The 24036-nt window shown below is 45.1% G+C and overlaps 1 protein-coding gene across 9 annotated transcripts in view; it reads left to right on the top strand.

Moving 5' to 3' along the window:
• DBN1 (drebrin 1) overlaps positions 1–23806 on the top strand; it is a 181318-nt gene extending 157512 nt beyond the window's left edge. For 7 of the 9 annotated variants that reach the window (XM_069244501.1, XM_069244499.1, XM_069244498.1 and 4 more), the window contains 5 exons: positions 1131–1248; positions 6338–6472; positions 10982–11760; positions 12605–12704; positions 18919–23806. In XM_069244501.1, the coding sequence (XP_069100602.1) occupies positions 1131–1248; positions 6338–6472; positions 10982–11760; positions 12605–12704; positions 18919–18998 (1212 nt within the window). In that variant the 3' untranslated portion in view covers positions 18999–23806. The remainder of the gene's footprint in view (positions 1–1130; positions 1249–6337; positions 6473–10981; positions 11761–12604; positions 12705–18918) is intronic. The other 2 variants (XM_069244500.1, XM_069244495.1) reach the window with 1 other exon arrangement.
• The last annotated feature ends 230 nt before the right edge of the window (positions 23807–24036 follow it).

Below are 24036 nucleotides of genomic sequence, written 5' to 3'. Positions count from 1 at the left end.
ATGATTTTGCAAACAACTTCGTTCTTTTAATAGACTGCAATAAACAACATTTTTAGAATGTTGATAAAAACAAAAAAGTGAAAATCATGCCTAGGGTGTGGGTTTCTAATAAACATGCTGGTAAATCATTTTAGACAAGTCTGTTGCGACGCCCACAGTAGAAAACCTTGACAAAAATAAGTAGTCGTTCTGAGCGCTGTCACTAGATGGCAGCATTATGCACACTGTGTACATCTTTAAGGCAGACTACGCTGCAAAATTACTGTTGCAGGTAAATAACTTGTTACTTTTAAGTTGTCTGATATGGAATCTGGAGATTGGAATGCGATCCCGTTTTGTTTATAGGACTAAATTCGTAGCTCCTCCTAAATCTCCACTTACTTGATGCGGATCTTCAGGTTCCTTAGCTGCCAAAATTAGGAATGATTGGAAATGAGCTAAATGTCAGCATGAAGTGCCATGGATGCTGCACAGTGTTTGTCTCATTATCCTGAGAATAGTGAATCAGACTTCAGGGCAGTAGATCTGTGGTTCAGGAGTACAATTGTTGGGAGCAGTGCAGAACCAGGGTGGTTATACAGATGCCCCACTGAGGGGCACTGCTAAGCCAGTGATTCGGATTCACCTGGGGATCCAGCAAATTCCAAAATAGGCCGCTTTTGAAATAAGAAGAGCCTGTCAGGGTTGGGGGGTGTCTGTCGCAAAGCTGAAAGTGCTATTCTCTGATTCTGTGGTTCTAGTAACCGCCGAGACGCTCGTGCCTAGTGGGTGACACTCACATTGGTTTTAGGTGTGTGCCTCTTCTTAGTTTGTTACTTGGTATCTTATTGATTTTATTTCTCGAATTATATTAACATTACGATGTCGTATGTTTTATCTCGCCCCAACTTTCCCCATTTCTCTTTCACTGTCTCCCTTCATCCTTTTTGGTCTCAATTCTTCTGAATTTTCTGCCTTTCTCTCCTCTTTCTCACTTTTGTTATGTTTTCTCTTCCTTGCCCCTTTTCAACTTGCTCAATATGTCTCTCATTGATTCGCCTTTGCCCTGCCCTCTCCTCTGTCACTTTCTTCCTCCTCTGTCTCTTCCCTCATCCCCTTCTTCCTCCCCTGTCCCTGGTTCTCTTTGGCAGGAGGCGGCAGCCATCATTGCGCAGCGGACAGAGAACCCCCTGGAGTTCTTTAAGCAGCAGGAGAGAGTGGCTTCCACCGGCTCGGACACGTCTCTTCCTCTCTTGCACCACAGACCGGGTGAGTGGAGTTATGGATGTGTTCTGTTATGCGTTTGTTATTAAGATTAAACATGCGCCTACAATAGCCATGGTGCATTAATTAGCTGTGTTTTTAACTGTTTTCAGAGTTGAATGTGGTTCGTAGTTTCTAATGTCTGGCTGCCATTGTGAGTTACTACCTGCCCGCTCCTCCTTTTAGCTTGTTGGATGAAGATGAAAACCAGGTGTTGACCCTAACGATCTAAGTGGAGAGAAGTTTTTAATTTCTCATATGGCAGCTTTGGCCGTCTAACATATCGCACAGTGGAGTGGGTTAAAGTTGCTGCTCGTCACCCATGTATTTTTCAGTTCTCTCTGAAAGATATTCTTTTATGGATGGAAAGGCCTTCCCCATCTAATAGTGGCATGCTTCATCATAGGCTCGTAAAATCTTTTCTCAAGCAGCTCTTGCAGCCTTCGTCAGGGCAGAAGTATTAGCCTAATGTCCTATAGCCCGTTACATGTTGTGCACTCCTACATGCAACTAGGTAATTCCTGCCTGGTCCTCAAGGCATCTCCCTGCAGTTGTCAGGGCGAGGCCTCATCAGTCACTACGGGATGGAGTCTTCCTTATTGTCACACGTTCGTCAAAGAGGGTCCTCCACCACTCACACCTGTTTAGGGCCACTTAACGGTGCTGCCACAGCAGCTTGAGAAAAGAAAAGACTTGCTTGAGAAAATATTTTACCATCAAAGGACTTGTTTAGAGGCCAAAACATGTTTGCATGTACATACAATAAGTGATTAAGGTGTATTGATTCATTGCGATAATTGTTACACCACCAACTTGGTTTTAACCTTACCACAGGCTGACACTTATAAAGTATTATCTTTATACAGGCATGAAGGTATTTTAAATCATCTTCAATAACCTTGGTTCCTAAACTTATTCTAATCTCCTTGTCCCAATAGGAGCAGGTTCTCCTGTGGGGTTATGGTTGAAACCGCCAAGCCAGCATCATCTTTGCTAGGTGGGTTGGACTGGCCTATGATGAAGCATGCCACTGTTAGGTGGGGGAGACCTTTCCATCCATAAAAGAATATCTTTCAGTGAGAATTGAGAAATACATGGGTGACTAGCAACAACTTTAATCCACTCCACTGTGTGATGTGTTAAGCATTGGTTGGGAGTCAGTGAAATGGTGGGAATACTCCTTTCTCTCAGTAGTGTGTGTATGTAGCTTTAGTTTTCTGCTTTGGTTTGATCTGTTTATCATGCAAGGAGCCTTGAAATCCACACTTTAAGCCACTGTGAGCCGGTGCAGTTGTTAACACGCTGGAGCGATGTGGTTTGAGCACGGCATACTGCTGAGTGATTAAGTCTCTGCAATCCATTGATTAGATATCCAGAAACCACCAGGTAGATGCAGCAAGAGTCATCCCTTGAGAGCGCACCAAGGACATAGCAGCATAGTCCTTGTAGGCAGGAGAAAGATGTGGAAGTGTTCTCTTTGAGGATTTAAGCTGAAGGAATCCTCGCACCTCCCCAGTCAATTGTGATCCCACGTATAGATTGTCAACAAAAAGACCTCCTAAGTAAGCTTGGAACAAGGCCATATAATAGCGTTCAGAGTTATTGGCCACATGTTCACTCAGTCTCCTACCAACATTATATCAGTTTTAGATGGGTTATATTAAACTGTTGATTGCCCTCCATTCATCATGTAACACAGGCCCTCTGCGAACAGTAGTCTTGCAGATGCAGTGAATGGCTGGACCTTAAAACTAGTTGGGTATCCTCTTATAGTTATACACTTTTAAGCCCATAGTCCAATAAAATGAACACTATGATCGGCTGGTGGCCTCTTCATAACTGAAGTTGTCCAGTAAGCTAGTTATCCCGTATCAGGTTTATCCGAGTGAGCAGAGCTTGCCGGGAACGCATCCAGACAATCGTCAAGTTCTGCAAGTGGGTAGGTGCCCTCCACTCTCGTTCGTCCATGACGTTAGAGGGGCTTGGCATGTCGTGATTGGGTAAATAGACCTACATCAGGGTAGCTGTCCATAAGTTGTATGTTCATTAGTTTACATTTTCAAAGCCACAAGTTTCGTTTTGGAGATTGGGAGGGGAAAAGTTGGAGATATTAGAGGTGTCAGCTTTGGTCTCCTTTAACAATGGGGCAATATAGGTTAGCTTGAAAGCTACAGTGAATTGCCCATGGAAGAAACAGTCATCGTGTGAGGAAGATGCACAGCAACTATTAAATCTGTTGCCACAATGTTAGAGTTTGTACAGAGAACAGACCCGAGTGTGATATTGAGCATCTGCTGGACAGTACTGGTTTCAAGAATTGTTCTTGAGAAGTGTTCATCATTTTGGAATGTGGTAGCAGCTCCCGTCACTTCACCAACACCACTAATAGGCATTGAAGTGCGAGGGTGTGCTGACAGTAACTGTTTGCTTTTGAAAGATTTTTCTGTGGTTGCTGTCCTAACTAAGTGAGCGTACAGCAGATTAGCACCAGAAGAGCTTGCAGGGGACGTCACTGGTTGGTGGATGAGAAAGCATGTGAATGCATATGGTAGCAAAGGTGCAGGAGAATGGATTGTGTCGAAAATGTTGGGTTAACCTCCGTAACAGATTTGCTAGCCAGGGGTGCAGGGCGAGTAGGTCTTTGAGGAACAGACACACACATAGGATGTTAACCTTTGTTGGAAAAGGGAACGGTGGAGGATAGAGGGTCAAAAGCCAACAGCTGAAAAGCATCATGAGGTAAACTGGATTAGACTGACCAGCCCCTCTTACTGCAGGGCAATCAGCAATCCGGAATGCCGGATAAAGTTGCCCTGTAGGAACAAGAGGATTGTAAAACTGGAATTCTTACTTGAAGACACTCTAGGGGTCATGGATGTCCAGTCTAAGTCCACATGGACCATATGCTTGCAAGATTTTCTGGAAAAATACTCGAGATATATATTTGCGTATTATGATTTTTTTTTAACAAGTTTAATAGATTTTTTAAATTTTTATTTTATTTTAAATAAGCTGTTCCTGAGTTTGAAACAGCTCCTGAAGTTTCTTAAGGCTAGCCAGTGCACACATACATTCATAACTTTCTATTTTTCTTTGTATTTGGCGGTCACATTTATGCTACCCCATTACCAGAGTCTTTTTAGGTTTGTCCAATAACTTTACATATTTGTTGCTGATATTTAGCTTATGCCTTACAATCTGAGCTTCACTTCTCAGCCTATCACCAATCTAAATGGGATGAAAACGGAGCCAAACAAATCAGTTAATCATTGGTATTCCTAGGGGATCTGGGCGGGGGCCGGGGGGCAACAGGTCAGTGTTTGTGAAGAACGCCAGGGAGGCTTTCGTGGTCTACAATTATCTCTAGCACTCTACTCCTCTTCGGAGATTTTACACTTGGTGGTGTTGCTTTGATGGTTCCATATCTCTGACTCCCAGGATGATGGTAAAAGGAGGAGCTGGAGAGGGCCCAAGGTGAGTAGAGCCATAAGTTCTCCTCCATCCTTGCTTTGCAAACATTGAATCTGGATGGAACTGCTTGATAAACTTTTTGGGTTTCCTGAAAAATTCATACGGATCCAGCCCTGACGACGTACATTGGACACTCCTAGTCCAAATTAATGATGGTCACATAAACTGAGGCCTAAAGTCTTGTAATTCCCCTTCGGGCAGAAGTCAAGTACAAAGACAACTGCTTTGTTTGGTTCACCTTATGGGATGAAATCAACAGTACGCCATTCACATTAATATGTGGCGCAGGGACGGGACCACAATGTCAAGCTCACAGGGGCCCTCACTGGGGTTCTAGCCTCAAGAAAGATCAGGAGAGCGGGTCTGACATTCAGAGCCTTTCTAGGGGGGAGTGTGGTCCAGGTACAGGGATCTTTATAGGGAAATTTCATGTGAAATTTCAAGGGGTTGCATGTTTCTAGAACGTGTTCTAACTGAATGTTTAAAAAGAGTGCGGAACGTGCATGTTGTGAGTATGTGCCCCTGGACAAGGAAGAGGAGCCTTTAGCCTCCAGCAGCTCACAGTTAACCATCTCATTCAATTTCAGCAGCTACGCTCAACTACTGTCAACTTCTCATCGGCACACTCACTTCCCTGCCCCGTCGTACTTAACAAGTTCAACCTTGCATTAACCAGGCCTCTCAACACTATCCTAACTTTCCATTGGGTCCTCAGCATTGCTATCCCACCCCACGCCCCAGTTCTTACTGCGCAGTCGCCCTTGCGGAATCATCTTGCCCTCTCAACATCTGCTAATTTAACCACCACCCCTGATCTTCATGATTTCTATTGACACCCATCTGTGCATCCCACAGTTTAAAAGTGATCTTCCAGAAGCCCTCAGGTCAGTTGCTTGGTGATAGTCCTTCACCTCTGCTCCATCACCCGCCTCCACTCACCTTGGTAAAACCAGTTCCCTAGAGAGCAGTGTATTTCTGTTCATTAGCAGCATCCTACTTCAAACCAAAGCTACTCATTGAGGAGCTTGGGGCCATGTACTGAATGGCTCCGGGCATCCCTCTCTTAAACCCCGTTTGCCTTATTTTCCTGCTGACAAAGCGGTCTCTCTTTCACTTTTCTATTACGCCACTTTCACTAATACACCCCTCTGACACGTTTGTTCGTGTTGTGTCGTCCTGACTCTTGCCTCATTACGACATTTCCTGTGTGACTCGCACCTTCTCCCAGTGGGTTTTTGATCCAATTCATTTAGTTACGTGGTGGCTCCCTCTCGCCTCCCATTGCCCGGTGAATGCCTCTCTTCCTTCACTTCTAGTGTTTTATAGCCCCTCCTGTTTCCCCATTCACCTCACTTTTTGGATTTTTCTTCTTCACCTCAGCTTCCCTGACCTATGTTTCCTGCGATGCTTCTCTCCCAACAGATCCGCGCCCCCGAGATCCGCTGTTACCCCTGCTACCTTTCTTCAGTCACTCTTTCCACGACCCCAGTCCACCTACTGGCCTTTCCATCATGTACCATACCCCTCAGTGATCGCTCTATCTGTCAGAGTCGCTCCTTGGTATTCATCCCTACACCCACCGGAGTCTTTCTGACTTCTTTTTCTCCCACTTTCCTCTTCACAGGCAGTAATTCAGATGCTGTCCAAAGAACACCTGGCTCCTCAGCCACCAGCCCACCCGACTCCAGCCCTTCCTCCAGCACCCCCATCTGTGATGACAGTGAGGGGCCTCCGGACACTCCCTGCCCAGCACCCAAAGGTGAGTGATTCAGGAGGTGGGGTGTCTGTGGGACATATGGTAAATGCTCTGTGTAACTTGTCCTGTCCACAATCACTCTGAGGTCTTCTAATGGGCTCCCGCTTCGATGTGCGACAAGGCAGAGGCTCTCACACTTGAGTAATGAAACAATCACTGCTTCCTTCCCCCATTGATCACAGCGGTTAAACAAGCATTAGCAAAACCAGCAGGCTGCGACTTTGAAGATCGTTGGCTTACTTTTTTGACGGTGCTTGTGTTGATGCCAAACAGCAAGCAAAAGGAAAAAAAACCAATAATGGCCAACTCTCATGTGATGTCACTGCAGCAGTTGCATTTTATTTGCTTTAAAGCAGCTCTAGTGTGAAGACGTATATGCATACGTGCACAGTGTACTGTTTGAAGAAGGCGAATGCCCATCTTGGAACAGGAAATTAACAAAAAATTCCAGGAGCACATTGCAGCTGCCTAGCTCTCCAAAAAAGGAAAAATAGAAATACTATGGAAAAAAAAGCGATGGGAGGAATTGGAGAGAAGCAGGGGGAGTGAGGACAGATCAACTTAAATGCTACTAACTGGAATGAATCCACTGTGATCAGAGGAGGGGCAAGGGTGGGGGCAACTGAGTTGCTGGGGAAAAGCAGGAAGAAGGGTGAGTGAGGTGGGGCATGGGAAGCAACACAGGGGCTGGAGGGCGGGGTAGGATTGTAAGATTGGAACAGCACACAAAGGAGACAGCAAGAATACGCATACAATTCCATGGAGGTCTGAAAAAAAAAAAATGAAAAAAAAAAGTTTCCCGGATGTAATCAATGGGAGGATACAAAGCATAAACAATAACAGATGGTACCCAAATAGTACAGATAGTATACATACCAAACCTATACAGCGTGTCCTGCCCTTCCGATAGTGGTCCTGATCTCAAAATGGAGAGAAAATAATTTAGCGCAAATAAGCCATTTATTAAACGTAGTGTTTTGGCCAAAGTTAGGTAAGCGCTGATTAAAAATAAGTTATTTTAGTTCTTCTATGGAGGAGGGGTTGCTGTGGGTTGAGGAGGGTAAGTAGTTCCAGATTTGGGGAGCACAGCCTCAGAATGATTGACAATGTATTTTTGTTGAAAATAAGAGTTTTGAGAAGCCTTCCAGAGCAGAGTACAACGTTATTTTCTATTTTTACATTCAGGAAAAATAAATCAAATGGGCAGGATAGGTGATATGTTAGTATAGCATATGACGCCTATTTTACATTACAGATGCGTTCTTAAATCATTTGTTAAGAAAAAAGCTTAAAGCGAGTGGAGAAGATGATGTCTTTGAGTACATGAGTTTGCGTAATATCTCTTGTTTTTGTGAGTGTCTGGGGTCAGGTTCCATAAAAAGGCCAGATTTCCTAACTATATCAGATTGGTAAGGGCCTGGCCTCCTTTGTCTGAGATTGCTACTCCCAAAACTCTGAAACGATCCTCAGATTTGGTCATATTTAATACAGTGCATTTTGACAAGAAGAGGTATTGTGGCGCCCTAAGACTGAAAAACAGCATGCCAGGAAAACTGCATAAAACTGGAAACCTCAACGAGAGAGGCAAATAGAGAAATCAACAAAACAAACATCTCTGTCCTAGAAGTTTATGATTTGATAGTATAAGCCAAAATGAATAGTAAATAGTTCCACATCTGTTACCACAGAACCCTAAAAATTCTGCGTCTGCATCAAATCCATTTAAAACGTTGAAAACTGAGAAGGTCCGTGTTGATTGGACTGTAGAAGTCTATCTTGGACATTCGCTACTATTAAAGTCCAACAAGAAAGTGAGTTCAATTCTCTAATGAGCCCGATTGATTAAGCAGAGTACCTTAGAACTGAACCTGCTTAGTTGGAAGTGGGTGCAGAAACGTATGGCCTCTGAAACATGATTGTATTTGCAAACTGCACTGACCAGTCTGATCACCAGATTCTTTATTGTGTGAATCCTAGCCTCCTGCACTCTTAAATTTGGGCATTCCTTAGTCTAGACTGGAGAACACATCAAGCTCCAATCACTTCAGATTTTTCCATTGAACCCGTAAAAGTGGTAGGATTTTACACTGGAGCTGGAGTTTGAGAAAGTAGGCTAACCATACCTTTTGCATCGGGCACCTAAAAGGGAGAGGAGAATCGAACAATACATCAATGCTTTTTACACAAGCAGAATTTGTCCTTATGGGACCTTGCTGGATGGACGAGGGCCTGCTATCCAAGGGTTGTTTCCTCCTTATAATCAAAATGCCAGTCCTCTCCCAATTCAGCTTGAAATAATTAGTGCCCATCTACATATGAATAGCGATTAGGCACTCTTTCAAACAGTTAATAGATTTTTTCATAATGTTTTTATTTGTTGTAAGCAAAATAACAGCAACGCATCACATCTCGCGTAACAATACAGATGTCACTACAAAAAGGATAGAATCATGCCTCTGATTCTGCCCTGTCCCACCACCCTTTACCAATGAATATCATGTCTATCGACGATTAACAGAATCGATCAACAATTGCTCTGGGCTCAGAAGAAGCTGAACTTTGTCTGCGCTGAAGGCAAAAGAGTGGACCAGGTTGCCTGGTACTCCCATATGTATTTTAAAGAGAAGATATTTATCAGTATCACCAAAAATCCTCAGAAATATGTCTATTAGTTAACAGGATCAGAGTGAAGGAGTTTTTGTGCTAGCCACTCAAGTATGTGCTATTTATTGATGTTTGCTGAACGGGAAGCCAGGGCTATAGGTGCAGGAGTGATATGGTTGAAGCTGGATTAACACTCATGAGCCTGTCTTGAGAAGAGGTCAGGTGAATTTTAGGAATAGTAATGATAATGATGTCACCATAGTCTGCTCTTAGAGGAGCATTTCTTGAACAGCCTTCTTAAGGTTTTGTTCCAGTAACTGAGGTTTTATCCCACAGGTGAGCGTCAGCTGGTAATTGTCATTTTTTGACATCTTGTTAAAATGTGTATATTTTGAGTTGACTTTAGAGCAAAACTGGATGACGTTAGGCCTTTCGTGATGGCTGTGCGAGTTTCGAGGTATTCATAAAATCCAACCAAGTTTGAGGTGAGATGGTAAGGAGAGTGTCTGTTTTGTTGGGGTCGAATTGTAATCAGTGGGCAGTTATCCAGGAATGGTTATTGTCTGGAACCATACTCAAGTTGGAGATATAACCACCGGAGGAGACCATGTTATCATCCGTGTAATGGTAATGTAATATATTATGGTCTTTAATGATATTTCCTAGTAGTTAAAGATGTAAATTGAAGGAACCAAGTGTTAGGGTCTTGGGGGACTCTTGATATCTACCTTCATCTATTGTGATCAGTTACTGAAGTGGGTCTCAAACCCGCTCAGGACCTTGTCTTTGATACCCATAAATTCTCTTAAATAATGTAAAATAATGCCATTGACTGCAACATTAGACTGAGCAGAATCAGAAGGCAAGAATCACCAATGTTAATGGTGCGCAAGGTATTGCGGATGATTTGTAGTTTTAGTATTTGTTGTTACACCCAGCTGTGAATCCAGACTGGGGATCATACAGGATATTTCTTATTGATAAATTGATTCTATTGGTTTGGTAACACAAATCCAAATGCATTGATAAACGTGGAAGGCAATTCTGGATGGTATGAAGTTCATCCAGGTCAGCAGATTGAATTTTTTTTTTTTTTTTTAAATGAGAGACTTATCTGGTTTGTCCGCTGTGGTGCTCAGTGGCTCCTCTGGCTAGACTCTGATCTGAAAAATGGAAAGAGTGTTTAAGTTTAGCCATAGTATTTAAAAAAGAAATAGTCTGAGAAATGTCTTTGAATAGAGATATGTTGTTACGTGATTTTTGCACAAGTTGAAGTTCGGGGAGTGACTCGAAAGTAGATTAGACAAAATTAAATATGTGATCAGTAAAAGCTGCAGACTTGTTAAACGCATCAATTGTGTTTCTCTCCAGGACCTTTGGAAATAAATCTACAAAGAAAACATACAACTCTTATAGTCTGACTACAAAAAACAGATGAACATAGAGAAATGCTTAACTACCCCTACATAAAGATCACTGAGGGAGGTTTCTAGCTGATTCTGCCAGATGCTTGCTAAGCTATTTCAACATTGGTCTGCATAAGAACCCAAGGGCTATTTGTTATCCTGTTGTGGTACTTTCACAGTGAGAGAGAGAGATGAAAAAGGAAGAGGGTGCGATTACTGCAGATAAATGGATGGCGTACTGAAATATTGATGGGCAAGGACGTAGACACTAAGATACACAAATAAATAGTGCTTAATTTCCTGACATCATTTCCTTGGCCAACTGTACTGCTCATCTATTCACAGAAAAGGCGTTTTGGGGGTTGGGGTGAAGAATTTATGTGGGGCGGATTAAATGGAGATTACTAAATACCAGGCAGTTCATTGATTACTCAAAATCACAATTCTAAATTGGTTTCTCCACAGACTAAATATAACTGTCATGTTGTCTCCATACCTGCAGGTTCCCTGATTGCAGATTTCATTGCAGATGCCGGTCAAGAGGGGGTGCAACCTGCAAGTGTCCCACCAACAGAAGATCCATGGAACCCCTTTGGACAGATGCCACAGGAGGCCAAGATCGTTGACGAGAGCCCACCTCCTCACCCAGCCCGTTTGCCTGACCCAGAGGTCTCCTGGGCTCCTACAGAAGGTTTGGTGCAGGTGGACGACCTGGTGTTCATGGAAACCAAAGAGTCTGAGGCCTTCCCAGCGGCCCCCCTTCCTGAGGAGGCCGAGAGCATCATGGACCTTGTGGACACCGCAAACACTGGTGGTGGTCCCACTGCTGTGGACAACAGCCAGAATCTTCTAGATCTTTGGCAAAGCGACAAAGCTGGTGGCTGGGCAGGGCCTGGCCCAGGGGAGCAGGAGACCGGTGCTTGGGCAGCACCCTGCCCGAAAGAGCAGGAGGCTGGCAGAGGGGTAGAGGAAGTCCCAGTACCTGTGGCGACAGGGGAGTCCATGCAGATGACAGCCCTAGACAGCCTGGCGGGTGGGATGGACGATAACCTCCTGAACTTTGATGAGCTGCCTGAACCGCCAGCCACCTTCTGTGACTTGGAGCCCGAGGATGACCCTCAGAGCATCATCGACATTGAGGGACCACATCAGATGACACTCAGTTACCAACATGCTTTGCAGGAGGCCTCCAGCTCCCACGAGATACCTGTAGTGTTGGTCGAGTTAGAAGAATCTCACCTAATGACCAATGGCGAAACCCCACAGAAGGAAGGGGCTACGGTGAGCACCACCTCATAATCTCCGTGCACATCAGTGCATTTCCCTAATGGAAAACATAAAAGTGGAATACTTATTTATTATTGTTATCTAATGGGCGACTCAGGGCAGGGTTCCAGTTCATAGTTTTTTGCTCATTATGCAATTACAGACACCAACTGTAAGCAAACCTTCCTTGGTTCTTCTCCATACCAGGATCCCTCTCATTGGGAACATAAGCAACCCAGACTGTTGTTCGTCTTTGAGAGCCTCATGAATGAGGTGCACATTGAGTTATTTGGCACAGTGAACACTGGACCCAGGCCTTACTGCACCTTTTGAACTCGGTGTCTCTCTCAGAAAAACAAAAAAGTGATGGATTGAATGCTTGCATTAATCTCATAACCTCAATCATTAGGCCCCATTACAGTCCACTTTCTTGCTCACTGTGCCACCACAGGCCAGGACTAACAAGCAAATCACCTTTGATCCTTCTTCAGTAGAAACAATTCACCCCAAACAACTAGGTTATGAGCCCACTGAACTGGAACACAAGCAACCCCAGGTCGGTTGCACTATCTCTATAACCAGAACTTTATCTCTCCTACTGTAGGTGGATGGGGCTGGTCCTATCTCTGTTACCTTGTAGTGTCCACTTTGATTCCCTGTACACCTAATGTCTCAATTGTTTTGCACCCCCCTCATAGCTCCCTCTGTCTTACAGTTGCAAGGACTGTCGCCATGCTGCTCGCAGTAGTTCTCTGTCCTGCACTTGAGGGGTTGAGGGAAGGGAAGGTTAAGAGGCAGGGCCACCTGTACCCCTTTGGAGAAGCTGAAACCACCAAAGCATTATCTTTCCTTTTTTCAGGTCAGTGAAGGTTACTTCAGCCAATCGCAAGATGATGAATTTGCGCAATCAGATGAACTATCTGCAAAGGCCCCGCCTGTATTTTACAACAAGCCTCCAGGTAAGGCATTACCATCCTTGCACCCTTTGTAAAGTCCTACAGGTTGGCCTTGGTCAGCAGCTGGAAGCCTGACTGCTGATGGTTTGGGCTGGGCCTGCTAGACTGGAGCTGTCTTTGGTGTTTTGAATGTGATTTTTAGGAGCTCAGGAGGATAGTCCTATGTGGGAGGAGCTGGGTGTGTGGTCAGACGAGGGTGGCTGTCTGGAGTGTCCATTCATTGGCTGGTGAAGAGTTAGTCATGAAAGCCTTAGACAAAGGAGCTGTCAGCCATGTCATAAACCCATGCAACCCATTACTTCAATGGATGTCCAGACGAAGACCGACATATTCATCTTGCTCAGGTTTTACCTTACATGTATCTCTTGGATTCTTGGGGTTCTGCAAAAGCAGGACCCTTTCTCATATGAACCCTTGGTTATAATATAGGACATATCTCTAGACTTTGTGGTTGACTGAACTTCTGCTCGAGTGTCTGTGCAGAGTGATTTGGCTCAGACAAGGGCTGGAGTAGGGGGAAGGCTAGTTTTAAAACAGGAAAGTATTGTGATGGGAGGATGACAGGCCTACTACCTGGCTGTCTCCTTTCGTGATTTAACATCTGACAAACATGCAGTGATCCTACACATCAGTTAGGTGAGAAATAACTGTGGAAATAGACAATAAACACGCTACCTACACTTTAGGCTGGATTTAAACGGGTCAACCTCCCTCTATCTAGTATTATTGAATCCAAATGTGATTTAGAGCAGTTTTTGGGAGAAAAAAACCTATTGGAGAACATAATGTATTTGTTCTTACCTTGGTTAGGGAGTGGCTGCTAATCAGGCTTCGGCTTTGAGCCACTGGTTGCTCCACAGTACAACCACATGGCGGGCACGGACGCATACCAGCCATTATCTTTGACACTTAACCTTCCAACTTTGCAGTTCTTCCTCAGCACCGTCTGTCTAACATTTCATTTGTTGAAAATGAGATGAATACCGAAGCCCAGATTTAGGGTAATTGAAGAAAAGACAGATTTACCGTTCACACCAACATGCCACTTTCATAAGGAAGTTTGTTGTGGTGCAGGACCTTAAATATATCAGTGCACTGCTGGTGCCTTGTAATGACAACATTGCATTGTCAAGAGCATAATTCTATCACAGTACACTGTAACCTTCTTGATAAAATGCTACAGTTTAATCCCGTTCATAACAACCCACACCATTCCTGAGTCCTTTTAATAAACTTGGAAGATTGTTGAAAGGTAGGTTTTGCAGCATGAATCTTTTCTGGACTCAAATGCTGTGCATTATTTCATCACTGAGTGGTTGGGTCCAAAATTGTCTTTTAGTTCTCTTTCTCCCTTTTTTGTTTGTTTGGGTATCTTAGTCAGTGACCTTTTGGTGCTCTGCCCTCTTTACATAACATCAAGCATACACCCTGGAAGCCCCTTTGTGTGGTCACCATCTTCGGATTCTTTTCTCTGCTTTGGAACTGGAAGCATAACGGAGAGCTCTGGAGCTGAAGAGAAGAAAATAGTGTTTTTCATGAAGGCATCAGGGAATCTGTTATCAGGGCTGACTTTAGCGCTGGTGGCACCCGGTGCAACAATAATTTTTGATGCCCCCAGTCCTCACTGCCCCATTACCTCCTCCTCAGATTTCCCCACTGCCACCCAGCAAAAGTGCCCCTCATCTCCCATGAAATTCATTTGTTTTAAAGCTTTGGTAATGGCTGGCTTTACTGATCCACTCAGCTAGTCACATAAAATACAGATCTGTTCTTTGCAGCAGGCATATTAACCCACTGCTCTACTTTATCGTGAGTCAAAACTGCCACTACACAGAACTTCAATCTCTCTCTCCAGCAGGAACATTATTCAGAAGAGTTATCGGGAAATTTTAATGGCTACCTGAAAGCTTGACTCACAGTGAACGCTGCAGCAGGTGCTTTTAAATCGGTAATTCTTTCTAAACACAGCACCCCATTGAGGTCAGTGCCCCTCCCCTCCAAGCCAGCGCCCAGTGCGGCTGCACCGGTCACACAGCGCTAAAGCCCTCACAGATAGGGATAAAAACAATTGAATCATCGATGTATGTCAAGAGAGGCAAGGAAAGTACCAAAGAACACCGAAGCTTGAAGTTTCAATGCAAGGACCTCATCCATGTGGGTGGGAGATTACACAACAGGTATTGAGCATACCCCCTTTACATACAGCCCCCACAATTTCACCCAGAAAGACCGCCACAAAGTGTACTACTTTTGTCTGCCAAAGGACCACAGCTCGGAGGCCGACATGTGTGCCAAATTTTGACCCAAGACCCTGAAGTCAAGGGAAAAGCAGAAGTGGGTGTACTATGTCTTGCCACAACACAAACATGTATTTCTCTAGGAGCCGGGCTGTTGAGTGATGAGGAAAGCTTTGGCACAAGGGGAAAGTCACCAATTCTGAGGAGGTTGTCGAGATTGAGCAGGAGAAGATGCCGAAGAGAACATCAGAGGATAGTGTCACACGATGGCGTCAGGTAGCACTGCAGCTGGACTCATTAGACTCAAAGTCCTCGATGGCCACCCCAACGCCTAAAACACCGGCAATCAAAGAGAAGCTCAAGCATAAAAAACCCCACAGGTCGAAGTCGAAAGACTCTGTTTTGGGATAAACCCCAGGAACTAGCCGTGACCCCAGAAGGCATTTTGTGAGCACAGGAATGGCAAGGAGTCTCTTGAGAGGGAGACTTCAGCAGCCAAAAGGAGGCTTAACATCCTCCAAAAACACCCTTAATGTCCAAATAAAAAAACACAGCCTAAAGGCTCAAATGGAGGCCCTCCTGAAGAGGACAAAGGAGTTGCAAAAGAACTCTTTTAATGGCTTTCAATTCAGTGTGAATCAACAAAGGGGGAAAGCCAGGGAAGAAGAGCACACAGATCTGGCCCTACCAAATCCCCAAGAAGAACAAGAGGAGGAAATCTAAGAATATGAAGGAGACACAGATGAGGGCCAGTTCAAACAAGAGATGTTCCTAGAACTAGAAATAGAGGCGGAGTGGTAGGTTCTGGACACTGATTCTTTCCCCTAAGAAAGAGTTCAACACTTATTCCCTCGATGTCCCCTCCTTTATATCCCAGGGAAATGGCAGTGTACAGCATCATAATAAAAAAAAGCAGCGGGCACTTATGGAGTGCAGTTGGCGGAAGAGCAGGCAGAATAATGTTTCCTCCTGGAGATGCTGCTACCCTCACAAAGAAAAGAACCAGTTCCTCGCTACGCTGCCCAGGGTCATAGACTGTAGTAAGAGGCTTTCAGGGAGCCAGCTAGACCCAAGGCACAGACTATCAGGGTGGAGAACTATAGACAGTCTTTCCAGAACCCCACCAACATCTAGGGCAGTGTGGCGGCAGATTCCATTATAGTCACCACAGAGTACAAAAGAATCAACACACCGGCTGCCATACTAAAGTGAAAGTAAGAGACTGGAAATGATTGGATGAAAGATGGAATGGTCAGCAGCCACTCATCACCAACTCAGACGCTCTTCTCAATAATTCCCAGAACAGTACAAAAAGAGGGCAAAGGCACGGAGTCAAGGTGACAAAACCATTTCCAATATATGTCCAAAGACAGCAATTAGATACAGCTGACACAGCCAGGAGACAGCTGTTCTCGTGCACCACCCTAACAAGGTACACTTGACTGAGAGTATCTGGCATTAATGCAGGAGGTGGTAGCATTGATAAGCATGCACTTCACAAGGTGGAGCCTCTTTGGAAAATCAGTGGGTGAATCACCTCAAAGGATGAAGGACAATATGACTGTAAAGGCAATGGATGCTTTGCAGTTCATAGGCAGTACCACGGCAAGGATGAGAGCACCTACAAGGTAATGGGCACAGACCACCACCCCTCATTCCACCTCTTTGCCACAGACTGATACATAGGGTGCACCCGGACAGCGGCAGTACCTCACTACACCAAGGCAGTCCTTTCGAAGAAGGGCCAGAGTAAGAAGTATTGCTCCAAGGGGGGCAAAACTAGAGAGAAAATGAACTACCAATGATCTCCGCCCAGACATAACACCAGTAGGGGGCAGGATTGAGGATAAGTGGAAAACAATCACCTCCAGCAAGTGGATCCTAAACATTAACCCCCCAGCAACCAGGCCAAAGACCGAGACCTGCAGATAGAAGAACTGTTGTATCTGTGACAAGATGTCGCAAACCTCCTAAATAAGAAGGCAATAGAGAAAGTGTTAACACAAGAGATAAATTAAGGAGTCTACTCCATTTACTTCCTGGTACCAAAACAGGGCAAGACACTTGGGCCCATCCTAAGTCTATGGGTAGTAAACAAGTTCATGAAGACACAAAGGTTCCAGATGACAACACTACTGGAGACGTTGTTCTGTGTCTGCAGAAAGCAGACTATAGGCAAGCATAGAGCTCAAGGACTCATACCTGTAGACGTAAGAGATTTGTTGTAGACAAGGTACATTACCAGTTCAGGGTACTGCCATTTAAGATGAAATCTATGCAGATGTTTTTTATAAAATGCCTCGGTGTCGTGATGGCACACCTGGGGAAGTGGGGGATCCATGCATATGTTGTCAGTTGGCTAGTAATGGCAGAGTTATTTAAGCAGTGCTAGGACAGCATAGACACAGTGATAAAGATACTCTAAAGGCTAGGTTTTTCCCAGAGAGGGAGAAGACTAAAACTTTCCCATTGGCAAGGATGATCCAGGCCCTGAGGGAGCAAACTCTCCCTTATCAGAAGGGCAATCTCTGGAGAAGCTTGGGTCTCAAGCAACCTGGATGTGGGATGATCTAGTGACTGTCACAGAGAGAATACACAAAGAGATACAGTGGTGGACAACATCACTATGATCAGATCTTTCCAACAGCCAACTTCTTCACTAACCATCACAACGGACACATCCAGCACAGGGTGGGAAGCTCTCATGGAAGGTTGAACACCTGGAGCCTGTGGGGCCTGGAGGAGACCATGAAATACATAAGTATGTTTGAACTGAAAAAGGTCCTCTTGCCCTAAAAGCCTTCCAGACACTTGTATGGGAAAATGTTTTAAATCCAGAAGAACAGCACCATCAGCATGTTCTATCTCAACAAACTGAGAGGGGCAAGGTCCCATGCAATGGCTTTTGGAAGGTTTACTTGGGAGATGTTCACTTGTTCAGAGAAAATACACACAATATACCTATCTGTGCCACCAGCGCATATTCTCCGAGATGGGCAGTGGGCACAAAGTTGACAAAAATGCAGTTGGTAGAAATATTAAGCAGATTTCCCCAGAGAGCAAGAACACAAAAATGTCTGACTCTAAGCGATACCTATTCAAAATTGAAAATACTTCATATCACATTTAGTTTCAGAGGGTGAAAGGTAACATCCCTTCATTGGCCACCGACGCTGAAAGGTGGATGACAGCCTTTGAAGTCGGCCAAACACAACTTAAAGGAATGACAGAGTTAAAATCTTCCAGAGGGGTGTGTCCCTCAATGGGCACAGCGAGAGGAGTTTGATCCTGAGTGGCTGATTGCCAACCAGTGACAGGTCTTCCCTCTTGCACACGCCTCACTTAGGATAGGAAGTGACAGGATAGGCTTACACGATGTCATCGGTGTGGTGCCCACATGCCCCATCTTGGCAAAATCTGTATGCCTTTCAAGTATTCCAGGAGACAGTGTTGCCATTTTAACATAGAAAAGTGAGGAAAAGCACGATATCTACGTGCCTCAGTAATCGGGGAGAACTAGGACAACTGAACCGTGCCTAGTATCGCCTAATAGTCTAGTGGCCCTAGCGGAACGTGTCATTACATAGTGCTTCCAGTTTTGTGTCACTATACATATTGAAATAGTTGTTTTGTAAGTATTGCACGTTGTGAAAAACGCCCAGCTAGAAGATGTGGGTTTTGTTTTTGCCAAATTAGGGGAAATCCTTTTCAGGCTGAGTTTGATGTTAAATCAAGGGTCTTTCATTGGAGTCTCTAGCTTTTGGAGTTTGCCAGGTGAGCAAATTTCAACCTCACTCACCTGAGATATTTAGTGGAAAACATGTTGCCCTTGAGCTCGAGACCCTCTTGTGTTTATTGGGTGATGTCAGGAATACCCAGCCCTGAGTATCTGCTGATCTTCTTTCCTGTCTTTCATGTGTGCAGTAGATCTCTCTTCATCCACTCAGCTACAGTGATCCCTTCTGTCTCTCCCCTTACAGAAATTGACATCACGTGCTGGGACACAGACCCCGTCATGGAAGAAGATGAGGACGAGGAAGGCTTTGGAGGAAATGCTTAACAGCGGAAAGGAACCAACCGCATTTCGTGTGCGTGAAAAACACGTTCTACATTTAAAAAAACTGATAATAAAGCAATTAGAAATCCCGGGTACCCATATTTGCTGAAGCATTTTTCAGTGACGGAGTATTAAGGCAAGTCTCTTCCGGGTGGATCCTTACCAGAGGGGACTGTCCCAGGCCATGGCTCAGCAGGAAGCCTTCAGAACCCATCTGCCGGCTGCCAGGGCCTGCTTTTCGTGGGTCTTTTGTAATGGATCAGACGTGTGTTCTTTTGACCGTTTTTCTCTTCGTTGGTAGTAGCGCTGTGCTCCTGTTTGTTTCTGAATTTGGTTGGGACTTTTAATGCCGCCTTTGCTTCTCCCCTCCCCATGTTTCTAGACTACCGGGCCCAATTTCTAGGTTTGTGGAGACTGCAGGCCTTTCTCCACACCTGAGTGGAGAGACGGTGAACTGCACTGGCTTCCCTGCTCCTGAGGGGAGAGACGGTGGACGGCACTGGCTTCCCCGCTCCTGAGGTGGGGTGGTAAACTGTACAGACCTAGTCTCTGCCAAGTGTGAGTGGCTGTGGATTGCAGGGGTTCGTCTTTTCTCCAGAGTGAAAGGGGTGGTGGATTGTACAGACCTCTCCTCATTGGAGTCGGAGGGGTTGTCTGCATTTCTTCTGTCCTGAGTAGAGGGATATGTGGGACTCTCATACCTTGTGTTTCCAGGTGGCACACTCTTTTATTTGAGGAGCCATTGTACCTCCTGGAAGTAATGTGTGCCTGTGTTGGGACCTTCGTCGATGTGTTTTTTGATTGATTAGGAGTATCCTTGGTTTGCTCCCTCACTGGTTTGGAGCAGAGTCCCAATTCCCTTCTTTTTCCTTTAAATTCAGCGTGAGAATTCCTTCGAGGGCCTTGAAGATTTTGCACGAATTTAGGAACCTTGGCAATAATTCATGTGATGCGAACTCAAGAATTTACTCTTTTACCACGCCAAAGGGCTGGGGGGCATTTTGGCACTCCCTTCCTCTGCTCCTTTTCACCCCACCTTTAATATTTTTCCCGCCTCCTTTCCTCTTGTTAATCCTGTACCACTACCTGCATTCCCCTGTGTAAATCTGCCCCACCGGTCGGCTTGATTTACGTGGTTTCTCTACTTTTACTTCTCACACTGCTCTAATTGCTCTTCACCCTCCTGTTTTCTCTGGTACCTATTTTGAACTACTTTGTCAAGTCTTAAAATCCTAGTACTTATTTCTCTAGCTCAGCTTTTCTTACTACCCCATTTGCTGCCCCTGCTACTCTCTAACTTCTTTCTCGCCTTGTACTGCCTCTTTTCTTCACACTGCAAACACTCCCTCATGTTCTTTCTAATCTGATTATCCTTTTCCTTTCCCAGTCTGTTCACTACTCCCATACCAATCTCTCTCCCATTTCAACAAACTATTTGGATTCTTAGTTCACCCAGTGCTGAAAGACGCCCCTGGTCCTCAATTATGCTTTTCCTCAAAGAGATGCAAGGCTGGCACTGCGCATGTGTTACTCGCTTGCTGGGCAATACCCTGGACCTTTGCCACCCCCTCTTAGTTCCCAACTTTTCCTTCTCAGCAAGTACTGAACCTTGCTCTCTGTCTGACTGCCTGCATCTACAACCCTGATTCAGACTATGTACAGTGTGCAATGACTGGTTCTGTAAAACAGACTTGAACAGAATCAGTCACCTGCTTTGTGACAGGAATGGCATGCAGCTAGTTTCCCCCTCTCTGTGTCTGAATTGTGCTGAGGTACCTCTGACGCCAGCTTTAACAGGAGCGCAATTGTGGGCAATGACTTCTAATCCAGGAGACCGGTGAGTGCCACAGGCTGTTAGCAGTTATCACTAAAGAGGATCTAATACGCTAATGGCGCTAAAGTCAGGGATGATTTCCAGTCTTTAAAAAAAATAAAAAACACGTCCGTGCCAGAGTCATTCAGCTAGATATGTGTTCGCTCAGGTGCAAAATAATTTGTTCCAGACATCTTCAACCTTTCTGTACCAGTTGATGTGTTTGCTGTCCGTGCATTTTACGGGAAGAGGTGCTGGTTCCTCCAAGGATCAAGTTACATTGACCCTGGCTTTGATCAAGCCTCAGCCCTAGCTGGTCAGGGCTACTTCAGTCTTGGTGCTTTGAAAGATGAGTATCCACCTCCATGATTTAGCATGTTACTATGTATTCTTCAGGATTTTCAGCCCCTCAGCAAACCGTATAGAGAGACTTTTGCTCCTTCAATTAATGCAAGACCAAAAAAGCAAAAGAAAACAGTTGGTTCAGAAGCAACTTTCTTTACGTGTCTGTTTGTTCAGTCACTTGCTGCACCCAGCAGCTCCTCCTGAGCCCTGCTTCTCTTCCCAGAAAAATTGTGTAATCTGCACCCACAGCTCTGCTGGGTCCTGCCTCCCCTTGGTGGTCATCGGGGCATAATGTTCTTGAGGAGGCCACTTCCCAGGTGCTTCAACAATTTCATTGAAACCTTCCCTTACGCTTTCTCCCCTGCACACGCTCTCTTGAGCTGCTCATGTTCCTAATTTGTGGGACCTACTTAGTGCGAAGACCTTGCTTGGATGCCAATCGTGCACCTAGTCATGGGGAAATCGGAGGAGTTTTTATTTCAGGGGACATGCCGTATTCAGGGAAATATGTAATGCAGCGACATGAATGACTTCATTTATTGTTTGCTGTTCAGCTCGGTCAGGTCGCCATCCACATAATGTTTTCTTGAAGGCTGGTGAATTTGTCACTGGCTCCTAGAGCTTTCCTCGGTTTAGTAATCTGTTGATTTAGGAATAAGAGGGAGCAGGATCTAATAGCAGGTAAAGTGGCGTTAAAGGTGACCCCAGTACTTGTCCTTACGCTGTCTCTCGCTAACACCCTCCCAGCCTTGATTCATGTACTGGCCACCAGCAAATTCTGTGGACTGTTATGGATACATACATGATGCCTGCAACCAGAAGGGTGCGGGGAAGGAAACACATGCACATCACAGCCGTCATTCTCTTTCTATGTTAACAGCTTTTTTTAAAACACTGTCCGGTTATACCATGAGGCAAAAGCTGCTGCATAAGTTGGTAATGGGAGTGAGACTGTGGACTGCGAAAACCAGAGTAAAGGTACCTTTCGCAACACTGACCCCAAAGTAACCAGGAGCCCCATTCCATCATGGGTCTTCAAATGAGAACTGAAGAGCTCCAGTCTGTGGGATGGGATCTTTAGTTTCCAGCAACAAGTGACATGAATGTGGTGGTGTGTCCCCTAAGTGGGCCTCTGGGGATCCATGTATATGGCTGTAGGTTCCGGATCAAAGTGAAAGGGAAGGGCCTGAGACGGGTTTGAAGCAGATGTTTGAGCCCCCCACCTCTGTACTCGATTTGCCTTTCATTTTCTTTTATCTACTCTCTACTCCCGCACCTTCACACCCCTTTTGAGGGGAATGCATCAATGTTTTGGCAGTCCATGGTAACGCTTAGTAGAGGAACTCCAAAGCTGGCCAGCCAATGGTAAGAATTTCTAGGTGGCTCTGAATAAGCTGAATTGATTGTAAGAGGAGGGTACAACGGCAATGGTCATGGCAAGAATGGGAGGGTCATATTTGAAGGAGCAGAGTCCAAGGTAAGACTGCAGATGATCACCTGTGCAGAAGAAGCCCTTATTATAAGGATCGGGAGAGTCTCAGCAGTCAGTCTATCCATGGTAAGGATGACATAGTGTTTAAGCTGCTCAGCCCCTTATGAGAGTGGGGTTAGTCTCTGTATCAGCCCACTGCCATGGTGGGGGATGTCTCCACACCATCCTAGCCAAATAGTCATGGCCAATTCCTGTGGTGGGAGGGGTCTTCTCTGAAATAGCGCAGCCCATGATCAGAGTTAAGGGGAGGGCAATTACTTCCTGCAGACCAGTCCATAGTAAAAGTGGATTGATTCCTGATGCTTCACTGGCAAGGATACCAGAACAATGTGGGGGATATTTTGTTAGCTCCACACACAGTAAGATTATAGTAGGAAGATCTTTGAAGCAGTCTGACCACCTCACCACTCGACCCCACACTCTGGTGCGGCCCGGCAGCCCAGCCCATGTGAAGACTGGAAAAGAGTGGAGGAATCTGTGAGCTGGCACAACCTGTGGGCAACAGCGAGGTTCACAGACGCAATCCAGACACTTTTACGCTAGCTTGATCTGTTACTTAAGACCCTTTCTCTCAGTGCGAGTCCTCTGGAACAGTTCTGGCTGGTGTTAGTGTGGCAGTATTCTTGTATTATACACCCCAAGTCAGCAGTGGGCACTTAATGCCTCCTAAACCAGAGACTGCCTGACTTCTAAGAAGTAGGGTTGGGTCTTTGGGGCTGAAGGGAATGTAAAATCCTTGGATTTATTTTGAAACATTCTCTGAAGAGCTCCCCATCCATTCTGTTGCCACTGGTCCAGAGTTGAGTTTTGTTTTCTCCTGATAACTTTACTGTTAGTGTTTATTAAAGAACATTGCCCTCTGAATGTGGGGTACATCAAGTGACCATGCTCTATCAACAAATGAGGGGGTCCCTAAAATATGTCTCAACAGCTTTGCTTGACCCCTACCTCAGTCCATCTCCTTCCATTTTTTACCTGCCTTCTCCTTTATTTCAACTTTCCCTTCATCACGTTCCCTCCTCCTACCCAACCTTTTCCATGCCTCCAGTTTCTAGTCCACAGCACCTGTTTTTCTTCCCATGTACAGTACCCGTTTCTAAAAGCACAAACCTCTGTATGATCTGTGCTCGTGTATTAATAAAGAAATCTGGGTCAAAAGAATCTTGACTGGACGGAGTCTTTGGGGGTTGTCGGGGTGTTTGGAGGCCTTGACTTTACGCTAGTTGCGAAAGATGCATTTCTTCTTCACATAAGGTTCTGGTAATGGCAGCAGAGTCAGCTAACAATTCGCCAGATATTCCAGTGCCTTGCAGGTAGGTGATGTGCTGGGTCTTGCTAGACAGGAAGTAGACTGCTGCCATACATGTATTTTGCATGATACAGTAAATTGT

This window comes from Pleurodeles waltl, chromosome 7 (assembly GCF_031143425.1).
Source record: "Pleurodeles waltl isolate 20211129_DDA chromosome 7, aPleWal1.hap1.20221129, whole genome shotgun sequence".
Lineage (NCBI taxonomy): Eukaryota > Metazoa > Chordata > Amphibia > Caudata > Salamandridae > Pleurodeles > Pleurodeles waltl.
The sequence above is the reverse complement of the archived record's forward strand: the minus strand, read 5'-3'. Positions and strand labels throughout refer to the sequence as shown.